At 40.6% G+C, this 12,089-nt stretch overlaps 1 protein-coding gene across 3 annotated transcripts in view; it reads right to left on the minus strand.

The window, feature by feature from the left end:
* Nucleotides 1–4,427: 4,427 nt before the first annotated feature.
* Nucleotides 4,428–12,089, minus strand: part of akap11 (A kinase (PRKA) anchor protein 11) — a 29,017-nt gene continuing 21,355 nt past the window's right edge. For all 3 annotated transcript variants that reach the window (XM_042494388.1, XM_042494387.1, XM_042494389.1), the window contains 3 exons: nt 8,925–8,971; nt 7,356–7,555; nt 4,428–5,560 (listed from right to left, as the gene is read on the minus strand). In XM_042494388.1, coding sequence (XP_042350322.1) covers nt 5,375–5,560; nt 7,356–7,555; nt 8,925–8,971 — 433 coding nt within the window. In that variant the 3' untranslated portion in view covers nt 4,428–5,374. The remainder of the gene's footprint in view (nt 5,561–7,355; nt 7,556–8,924; nt 8,972–12,089) is intronic.

Here is a 12,089-nt window from a genome sequence, read left to right on the forward strand (position 1 = left end):
GCAAAAATAAGAAAACATTAGTGAAGCCTGAAAAACCAACAGGTACTAATAAAATAAGAACAAATCCTGAATACAAAAGAAAGAGAAAATTAGTTTTTCTGTATTGTTTCTCGCACGAAAGTGAAACAATTAATATTAATTAAATGAAGACACACGAAATAAGAGCACATGAAAAAGCTTTATTGTCACACCGAGCTTCAACATAAACAAATTTAGAGTTTCCGACTTCAAGCTTAGAACGTGTAAACTATTCAGCAATGCCACGAGGGAGAACAAGTAGTGAACTCACTGTTATATAACTTACATAATTTATTAAATATCTTTCATTTGGCAGGATTTTACAAGGAAGCGGGAGGAATACAGAAGTGAGCGGAGGTGAGGTACGTCTGAGGTCGCAGAGAGGCAGAGAGGAACACGACGGGAGCGAAACGCAGTTACAGGATCTGCTTCTACACGGAGTCTTTGCGGGAACATTCAGCTTTCACAAACACCACGATATAGAGCTATATGTCGCCTGGGAGTCACGGGAATGTAAATAAAGTCGATAGGAATATAAAAAAAACTGTGGGAGTTACTTCAACGACTAAACATTCACACTGGGAGAGGGTTTGCACGCTGACGCGCTCGCTCATATCCACGACTCTTTAATACATTCCTTTCATGTAGACCGCTCCCTCGCTTCGCGGGTTAATACTTCACCGTTTCTTTATTTTAAATAGTAAATACAACTTGGGTGTCACTTTGGATTTTTAAAAAATAGTGGATTTTCGTGATATATAGTAATTTTTTTTCTCATGTAAACAAATCATACAGGACAAACACTTTTAATATTATATGGCCATTTGGCAGCCTAAAGATTAAGAAGTGACACACACACACACACACACACACACACACACACACACACACACACACACACACACACACACACACACACACACACACACACACACTCACACACACTCGGGTCACTGCGGCTCGATTAGTGGAGGCCGATACGTGAACAAGAAGAATGTCGAGCTTTAAAAGCCAAAGAGGTTCAGCCATGCAGGTGAGCACCAGCGACGACACTTAGGTTATAGGAACAGAGGCTGCCGTATATTACAGTGTTTCAAAGTAAAAGTCCTGATAGAGACGTGAGGAGCTCGCAACCCTTTGACACCTGAGTAAGCTGGGTTGATTTTTTTCAAAAACATGGGAAGAGCGCAACGAGCGATTTCACAAAAAAGCAAGAAATTAGTAAAGGTTTACAAGGAAATTCTTTGAAAATAAGCAAAAAAAAAAAAAAAGAAAAAAGAAAGAAAATGACCTCAAGAAAGGGTAAAGATTTTTTTTCCTGTAACATAATTTTAAAAATATATTTGAGAGAATTATGAATACAGTTTTCTGGACATTTTTCCCTTTAAAAAATCTCTTAATGATCTCGCCCAGATCATTTTCAGATCATTTTTGTCACCTTTTGCTATTTTTTTGCAGTTTTGGGGCGACATTTTTTGCCAAGTTTCTCATTATGTTTTTTCTCATGTTTTTGAAAGAAACACCAATTTTCTCAGGTTTCAGGGGTTTAAAAGCTCGTGGGGGGCATCTGAATGCAGCATAAGAGACCTGACGTCAACCCAGGTGTTAAAGAAGAAAATAAATACGCAGTGAAACCAAAATGCATCCTAATGTTTCTTCTCTGGGGAGGGAGGAGCTGTGTGGTGGCTGAGATCTTCTGGCGGAGCTGTGTGAGGTTTTGCACAGTTAGTGTCTGACCTGCATCAGATGGCAGTCAGCACGTCCACTTTGGAGAAGCAGACAGAAGTCGCCACGGAGCTACAGGCGATGTACAGCTGCGGACGGACTTTAGCCACCTAACAAAATTAGTATCACTTTAACTGCGGTTATATTTTGCATTTTGAGAATTTTACCTCACTGTGAGGCAGCGTCTTTTCTTTGGCGCAGAGGTGGACGATATATCGAATATACTTCATGTGTCGCGGCTTGCTCCATGTGTGATATTTAAAATGACTATATCTCAAGTATAAATGGTCACATTGTTATTATAAGCCAGCGGCGGGAAGAGTTATGTAACGTGATGCAATAACAGCTCCTGCTGCATCATGTGACCTAAGAAAGCCAAAAAATGTTTCCATCGCTGTTTTGTGAAATATGTTTTTTTGGAATCACGAAATTCCACCTGATGTGAACGTAAAAACTTTTGTGCAATAAATGGGAGTTGTAGTTTTTTTTTTTTTAACTGACGTGTTTCCATTAGCAAATTTTATATTCGCATTTTCAATTTGTGCAATTTAAGGGTTAATGGAAACCCGTCTAGTGTCGATACTCTCGCCTGCTTCTCCAAACTGGCGTCCGTAACACACCGACTCTGGATAGTTACCACGTAAAACAATCCAAACTATCCCTTTAACCCTTTGAAACCTGAGCAAATTGTTCTGATTTCTTTCAAAAACAAAACAAGAACCAAAACTTTGCAAAAAGAATTACCCAAAAATAAGCAAAAAGGAGGCTAAAAAACACACAAGTAAATGACCTTGACAAAGTAAACGTTATATTATACTTTTTGAAGCATAATTTTAAATATAAAATTAAAACCATTATTAATATAGTTTTCTGGACATTTGTCCCTAATTTTTAGACTACTTTTTAATAATAATAAAATAAAATAATAAGAATGAATAATTAGTTAATAATTTTTTATTTATTTTTTAATAATACTTCTCTTTTTTAAAACAAATTTTTAGCTACATTTTTTTGCACTTTGTGAAAGATTTCTGGCCAAGTTATTTATTGCCTTTTTTCCGTATGGCTGTAAAGGAAATCAGACCAAATTGCGTTCAAAGGGTCAGTTAGCTCGTACACGGCGTCTGAACGCAGCACAAGAAAACCGACGTCAATCTGGGTTTCAAAGGGTTAACTGACTGCAGAGCAGACCGTCTATGCTGAGAGGAAATTCACAACGTGGACCAGGAGAGGTCTGAGGGCAGGACTGGAAATGCCCAGTCGCTCCTCAGCGATTTCCCAAAAAAAAAGTGCATCTCAGCAAGTAGCTGGTCGTGCTGTGTGTGTGTGTGTGTGTGTGTGTGTTTGTGTGTGTACGCACACACAGGGGGGCTGGTGAGTAACGACAGTGTGTGTTAGCCGGATTGTGGAAGTTGTGGTTTTTAGAGTTCTTCATTCCACAAGGTGACTGAGGAGCGTGGGTGACATCATGTGTGAGTCCAGGCCGAGCTATGCGCACACTGTGAGTGTGTGTGGTTTCGGAGGTGCAGACCAGAAGGGTGTCTTTAATTACTAAGAGATCCACTATCTGCGTCACTGGATCTTCCCCTGAACTGGGCCGCAGACGAACGCATGCACTGACTCCTGCTGCAGAGGAGGAGAGTCCGTTTGGCAACATGGGAGCCGACACCGTGGCTCCTTTTAATAGCTTTGAGCAGCATTTCATGTTTGATTAAACATACTTTACCTTCGAAAAATAGACTTTTTTTTGAATACCGACCGCGCTAGTAAACATCATCCACTCTAAGTGTTTTACTAAGTTTGACAACCGAGGAGATTGAGGCAGAAAGCACTGTTACAGAATGAAATAAAACAGGAACACTGGCGAGAGGCAACTCCAACAAGCGCGATTTATCACTCTACTGCCAAAAAAATAAAATAAATGGCCCCTATGATCATCAATGCAAAATGACAGCGTGATACACTTTACTAAAGATATGTTTTCTACAACTTTCAAACTGTACGTATGGCAGCAAATCAGTGAAGTGTGATGAGTCATCAGACCGTCATCATCATTCAGACTGAAAAACTAAATAAGAAATAAATTTCCAGGACCAAACATTCTCTGAAACTACCATCAATACTCTTTATCTGTCCTTTTTCAGTACTGAGTGATAGCTTTTAAAATGTATATATTACTTTAAGACATAAATTCAGAACTTGATTAAAACTGAATATTTAAACACAAATTAGGGACTGTTTGTTACTTGTGCAAAAAGTAGGAGGCATGTCAAATCATTTTTAAGTTCTGTAAAGGAGCTTAAGGGTTTTTTTTACATACAGCTTTAGAAAGCTGTATTTTGTTTTCATTTTACTGCAGATTTTTTAAGGAAACATGAAACTTTAGAAAAATTTTGTTACACAAATCTGTATAACAACACATGATGTGTTCAAGGACTGTAAAGAACGTTTTAAATTTCTACAATAATTTCAGTTTTAACAGTTTCTGACTGTGATGGTGTGATTTTTTTAAAGACAAAAAAATGTTTTTGTTTTTAAATTCCCCCAAAATTTAAAGAAAAATAGTCAAATTTATTTTTTCAAATCACCAAAACTTCTTAATGAAAAAAATAGCTAAAAATCTTTCTTCAAACATCACCCAAAATAAAAAAAGAATTAAATAAAAGAAAATTGTTTAATATCACCAAAAATGTTTTTTTTTCTTTAAATGGCCAATTTTTTTCTCTTTAAAATCACCGAAAGTGACACAATTCATCACAGCCATGAGCTGAAAAAACCGAAACTATGATACTGATACGGCGGTGGACTTCATGTGTAATTATACAGGTGAAACAAAATTCCAAGACTTTTCCAAAATTTTCAGAATATATTTAGTTTTCCCAAAACTTTTCTGGAAATTGCTCTTTGCAAATTCCATGACTTTTCCAGATTTTCCATGACCGTATGAACCCTGGATTGTGAGTGCATTAATACAATAGTGGATGGGGGATCACGGCACCAAATGTTGGGGTGTCAGATTCCCTCTGATAATACAAGGGTGTGTGTGTGTGTGTGTGTGTGTGTGTGTGTGTGTGTGTGTGTGTGTGTGTGTGTGTGTGTGTGTGTGTGTGTGTGTGTGTGTGTGTGTGAGCGCACAGTTGGTCTCTTAACATGTGGAAACACCACAGAGGTGAGTTGTGGGTGTGATGACATCACCCGCCCAGCAGCGGTGGGGATTCCCTAACAAAAAACACATTCTCTTTCTCTCAACTCACTGCGTTTGTGTCTGGAGCAGACGGGATGGGTCTCTCGCTCCCTCTCTCTTTCTCGAGTTCGACGGCAGCGATGTGTGAGGGCTTCAGGAGCGGAGGAGGGCGGGAGAGACAGCTCACTGAGTCAACATGTGATGAACGCAGCCCGATTATTAAAATTAAAAACTGCAGAAACAAAACAGAAGGTGGAAAGAAAAACACAACAGGAGTACTCTTGGTCACAGCATGCAATGCAGAACGCGCGCCGCCCACGTTCATCAGAGTAGATCCGCTGATTTGTGTGGCGCCCTCTAGGGGCTGTGGAGTATGCAAAGCCCTGTTTGAACTGAAGAGAGGAGGAGGAGGAGAGGAGGAGGAGGAGGGAAGGAGGAGGAGAGGCCCTAGGCGTGCTCCAGGAGCCACTGGAAGAGGGAGGTGCGCTGAGGTTCTCTGCCCGTCTGCAGGGGCTCCTCTCTGGCCGGGGACGGACCGCGAGTCTGGCCCTCTTCACAGTAACGCAGCAGCGTGTGCAGCAGCTCTCCCACACGCCACCTCCTCTCCCGAAGCCTCTGGACCACCGCAGGGAGCTGGGAGGACACACAGTTCTCATCAGGGGCCACACACATTTTTACAAGTCATTTCCAGGATTTTTACGACTGTGCGACAAATTTTAAAGACCACCATCAGTCCTCCCTGTGGATCTTTTTCATTACTATAGAATAGCTTAAAATATATCTATATATACTGTATATATATATATATATATATATATATATATATATATATATATAAACTTAGGGACTGTTCGTTATTGATGAGGGGGAAGTGGGTGGTGCAAAAAGGGTGAGGCATGTCACATAATTTTTAAGCACTGGGAAGGGTGTTATGTTTTTTATTTTGGCTTTAGGGGAGGGGCACACAATTTAAATGTCTGCATTTTGCACTTTATTTTACTGCTGTTTTTTTTTGGCAATTCTTTTTTTTCTTAAGTTTAATGGGGGAGATTTTTAAAGACAAAAATGGCTTATTTTTTTGTGTGTTTATGTGGTTTTTAAGTTGTTTTTTTTTATGGAAACATGAAAAAAATACATTTGATATTTTTTTTCTTAAAAAAATGTTTGGTAATTTTTAAATAAATAAAAAAATGATTTTTTTTTTCCTCTAATTTTTTTTTTTCTTAAAAAAATGTTTGGTAATTTTTAAATAAATAAAAAAATTTTTTTTTTTTTTCTTTTATTTTTTTTTTTTTTGGGGGGGGGGGTGTGATTTTTTTAACGTTTTCTTAAAAAATCACCAGTATTACACCAATGACACCCTTGAGTACATCATGTGTTATTATACAGGTTTGTGAAACAAAATTCCATGACTGTTCAAAAATTTTCAGGATATATTTGGTTTTCCGAAACTTTTCCAAGCCGAGAAATTACTATTTGCAAAGTCCATGATTTTTCATGACCATACGAGCCATCCACTTCAATAAAGGCTTATCAGTAGTAAATTAGATTTATTAGTGTGGCAGAGTTCACTGCCAAGAAGCTTTCCCATTAGTCATGTCGAGTCACGACTCGTAAAACGGAGATGTTGCATCAGTCTGGCGTGGAGCCGCCTCGTCCAGTAGCCAGAAAAATGTTATGTAGAGAAATATAGTGAGTTATCCTTTTGTTTCTTATTGGATTTTTATTTCCTCAAGTAATTTGCAGTTTAATATAAAAATGCACAAAAACTTTGAAATCTATCATGGAAGGAGAGAAGTGTATTACATCAATCTGTAAAGTTATTATTATTTTTTATTTTTCTTTCACAGATGTCTCTTCGTACTCTGTTAAGTTCTGATATCTTACCTGCTTACAAATGAGGCAAATATAAAAGTATTTGTGTTTTTTGTGGTCTGGCTCTGCAGGCAGAGATTTCAAAGATCATCTGTTTTGTATATTTTATATATTTTGTTGAGAAACCCATATTTTTTCTGGTTGTCTGAAGGAAATATGTTGAGTTTGCACTTTCATGAGGAGATTTTTGTCTTGGCAAGATTTAAAGAAAATGCAGCGAGAGAACACTGTCATCATCAAAAGACATTTCTGTCACATAATGACATATTTTCAAGCAGGTAAATTTAGAGAAACTCATCAAGGAAAAAAGTTTACTTGCTCCACTGCACTCGTTTTTACGTAATCGCTGCATGAGCTGCTGTTTTTCAGCACACACACACACACACACATCAAAGCCAATTTTAACCCGGATGCCACTTTAAAAGACTGCTAACCTTTAAAACCAACATCAACAATCCGGGAGAGAAAGCGTTGAAAGGTGACGTTTGATCATAAATACCGCAGTGATGGTGTGAGATAATGAACGTGCAGAGAAAGGTTTGAGGGCGATCACCTGCTGCAGCTCCCTGTCGGGACTCAGCTGGATCAGGGGGACGTCGGCGATGGAGGCCGCCGCCCACTGCAGCATGCTCCTGAGCTGAGGGTCGAGGGTCGCGTGTAGAGGGCCGCGCCCGGGCTCCCTGACATCCGAGTTCACTACGAGCAGCGCGGTCCTGGGAGCCTGCACCTGAGTCCTGTCCACGCAGAGAGTCCCTGCAGCGCACGCACGCACGCACGCACGCACACGCACACGCGCACACACACACACACACACACACACACATACACAGGCGGTAAAGATGAATCAGGATGCATATTTTTATTGTCCTATAAAGAAAGGAGGCTGTCTGTCTCGAGAACGGTTCATCAGTTCTACTTCACACTTGGCGGGGTGGTTGTTTTTGGTTTTGTGACTGGGGAGAAAATGCATGAAGTGCTCATCCTACATGATGTGTTAAAGGACTGTCGGAAATGTGAAAATCCAACTATTATTTCAGTTTTTATAGTTTCTGGCTATAATTAGTAGTGTAATCTTGTCAATTTTTCTTTTGGCAGGCCTGCAGATCTGAAAGGCATGTTGTTGTTTTTTTAATCACCAGAAATAAAATTATAAATAAAAAAAATCAGCAAATAGACAAATAAAAAATAACCCAAAATTTTAAAGAAAATCACCAAAATTTTTTTATCAAAAAAAAAGGGCTCAAACATTTTAAAGAAAATACACAAAAAATGCAGGAAAAATTATCAAACAATTTCAAAGAAATCAAATCCCTTAAAGTTTTAAAAGAAAAAAACAGAAATAATTATTAATTAATTATTTAAGAAATAAAAAATACATATCTTTAATATCATAACTCATATGTGAAGTTGTTTGTGTGTGCAGTTCTGCAGAAAGCTGCGAGCAGCAGAAACACAGGCCAATCAGCCTGATTCGAGGGCGTTTTTTGAACGGGCGCTGCACCAGTTCAGACAATTTTCACGTCGTTTTTTTGCAGACTGGCTGTAATAAACACTGACTGGAGCCGAGTCTACTGTTCGCTGGTGTGTCTTCTCGAGTACTCGTCAAAGATCGACAGACACACTTAATATAACGTGGAGCAGCGGTTTGCTCCTCCGGCCCTGTTCTGCTCCGTGCCCGGTTCCCACGCTCCCAAACCCCGATGAGGAGTCCCCCCCACCCAGCCCCCTCACTGGGGGCCGCTCTCGGTCTGACACACACACACATAACGCAGAAGGACTGACGGAGGAGGGAGTGGAGTGGTTGAATGAGCATTAGTGTGGCTGAACACGGGGGCGGTAAAATCCCCGACACACTCAGACAGACGTACGTGGACAACCCGAATCAAGACCAACTGTTCTGAATCTCAAGGAGTGGAAAGACCTCAGATTCGGACGGGGGCGGTGGGGGGGGGGGGGGTGTCTTTTCCACATATTCCTCTCCTCTCCAGAAGTGTACAGTGTTAAACTGTTCTGATTTAATGCCCAAATCTGCATTAAAATCTTGTTCACAATGCTTTAACTGCATTAGAAAACCACACATTAGCTTTCTGAGGGTGAGGTTGAGGCAGTAACGTATCCTTACCGCTGGATTCCTCTTTGACCTCCGTCTCCTTGTCCTCTGTGTTGTCACTGTTGGACGAGAAATTTCACAAAGGTTAGTGAGACAGAGAGAAGCTGCTGGGAGATGAAGCTGCATGCAACACGACCCGAAGCATGCTTAAAGGGACAGTTCACAGTTTACAGGATAGTTTGACAGTATTTTACGATATTATTACTCTATATTATTATGCTGCAGATGAGGTCAGCAATCAAACATATTTTAGATAGCTGAAAAAGTCAATATCAGTCTAAATGTACGCTCTAGTGAGTTTTTTACCTTAATTTCAGACGATTTCAAACGGGAAGATGAGGCTGTGAAATAGCTCTGTTTACAGTCAGACTCCACTGAGAAAATCAGTGATTTAACATCGCTGCACACAGGAGCTGCTGCTCTACCGCTGCTTCAGTCACTTAGTTTGTGTTATTGTGTGGCTGGAGCTGGTTGTTGGACATGTCCACACTGAAGCGGGCTGTCAGACATGTCCGCACTGTAGCGGGCTGTTGGACATGTCTGCGTGCTGGAGCGGGTTGTCGCACATTTCGGCGCAGGAGCCGGCTGTTGGACAACGCCACATCAGAAAAATCTGAACTGTCCCTTTAAGATAACATCCTTAGCAGCACAGCAGAACATCAGGTGATACATGCAATAAAAGCAATCCTGATTAAATATATTTTACACACATGGAGGAAGCAACGCTGCATATTTCCCGTTAAGTTTCTTTTTGTTAAGTCTGTTCCTGTAAACTTACTTTCAGACTCTTTTGTCAGTTAAGACACAATGACTAAGAGCACCTCCTGATCAGTGTGAAAGTGTTTTTTTCCACTCTGAAAATCTATTCAATATCCCTTTTGCCAATTGTGCAAATATTTGCTGTGTGACGTGCCAACAGGTAAACAGTCATTTCTGCACTTTATAAGATTGTTAATCACAGCGTTGTTGACACAGCCCACGGCTACAGACACTTCGACTCTGCTCAATAAGATATAAGGAGATCACTTTTCTTCCAGGAGGAGGAGGACGCCTGAGAGGGCTTTTCACATCCACCGGATTCATGAACAGGATCATAACGCAGCCATATTTACCTACATATCTACCTGACAAGTTGTAACTAAACGATAAATGTGTGAGAAACCTGCCACCTAATGGCAGACGCCGAGCCGGCCACCTGCTGTTTCCTGGGTGCTGAACGATGAAGGAGTGGCTCATATGTATAAAATCCTCCATGGAGAACGTGAAAGTATGTCACGCTTTGTGGGACGGGGGCGCCATCTTGTGAGGTGCGCCCTTTGTTATTTCTAATGAGAAAGTGTGAGATTTTATCTGTGATGGCCGATAAAATCTGCTGACCAACATATCGAGCGGGCTCTAAATGACAGCTACCACATTATAAACATAAATATCTGACAGTTATAACGGCATATAACAAAGATTAGCTAAAACACAGAAACCACCAGCAGGTGAGCTCAATACATTTATCTTCTTTTTACAGTGCAACGTTCGGAAACTGCTCTCCTTTATGTTCACCCCCAAAGTAGGAAAATGCACCATGCAAGACCGCAAAAACTGCCCCCGAATGGCCCGAGGAAAATGCCACCTGACAGCGTACAGTATTCGGTCTCCAGCATCTGGGGGGATGTTTGGGGGGATGTTTGGGGGGGATGTTTGGCAGGTGCTGTATGTCAAGTAGCAACCACATGAATGCCAGGGCCTCAGGTTTCCCAGCAGAAAGTTGCATTGGAAGATGATAAATATTATTCCCTTCATCTGTCAGCAGCTGTAATGTTAAGACAAATCAGAGAATAGCACTTCTGTGGGCGGTGCACGTCAGATTTCACACTGTCCCCCACAGATCAAAGCCCAGGCAACAGCAGATGAGCAGCAAGGCTTCACACACCCGTCGATTTGTGTTTGGGGGGATTTTAGGAGGTTTCTAGGTTTTTAGGACATTTCCAAGAGTTTACAACTTTTCAAGCATTTATGGACATTTTGGATTATAGGACGTTTCAAGGATTTGAGGACATTTTGAGGATTTTAGGATGCTTTAAGTATTTGAGGATGTTTCAAGGATCTGAGGACATTTATTTATTTTTATTCTATTATTTTTCAATTTTTATTTTTTCATAGAGCATGGATACTCAACTTGCTTTGCTTGGGGGCCACTTTTGCAAAATGACAGGACGCCAGGGGCCAGTCACAGCAGCTCCATAATGTTTCTCAGATTTTTGGATGTTTTGAGGATTTTAGGAGGTTTCTATGATTGTAGGACATTTTAGAATATCTTTTATTTTATTTCTTTAATCCTCCATTGGCAGATTTTTATTAATAAAAAGCTCTATTTTGATGCTGTTTTACGCACTCTGGTGCCTTATGTATCCTAAAAGTACAAAAACAACTCCCAGAGTGAATCTCTTTATCTTTACTGTGATTTAGAAAATGGTTCAGGGGCCACCTGGCACCCCGTTGGGGGCCAGATTTGACCTTTGGGCCATGAGTTGAGTATCACTGAGGTAGGACATTTGAACTTTTCTGTTTTTGTGCATCGAGTTTTATCTGTTTTCAGATAAGGAAATCTGTGGCAGTTTTGCTATGAAAGCCTGGTTTCTGTTAAAGTTAGACCACTATCAGCATCAACATGCATAAACCTGCTGCATATTTTGTAAATTTTTGTCATGCAGTTGTAACGCACCGATTGCCTTGTTGGTGCATTCAGATGTTTGTGGGAATCTCTGGCATGAGAGCTGCTCCTCTGCTGCCAAACAGAACTGAACTCACGTACCATGTCGATGGAAAATAAAAGCCAGAAAACATGGAAGTTGTTTAAAGGACAACATAAACGTGGCAGCGTTTAAAAGAGTGCTGTTCAGCGGCGGACTCTCGACCTCAAATGATACTGGGGTTTCCTTAAAGCGCATGTTGACTGATAGTTGTGCACGGCTATGAGCTGAAACCAGCGGCTGCACGGATGGAAGCAAAAACACATAACCAGCCTGAGAAAACACCGGCGTGTTTATAAATGGCTGGCAGGACGGATTACATTTTTTCAGGGCTGCAGTAGATCTCTCAGTGTTGTTTTAAATAAGTCAAAGCCAATGACGGTAACACCTGCAGGACAAACACCTGGAGCGATAGGTGGGTTTGAACTGTCAA

This window comes from Plectropomus leopardus, chromosome 10 (genome assembly GCF_008729295.1).
Source record: "Plectropomus leopardus isolate mb chromosome 10, YSFRI_Pleo_2.0, whole genome shotgun sequence".
Taxonomy (NCBI): Eukaryota; Metazoa; Chordata; class Actinopteri; order Perciformes; family Serranidae; genus Plectropomus; species Plectropomus leopardus.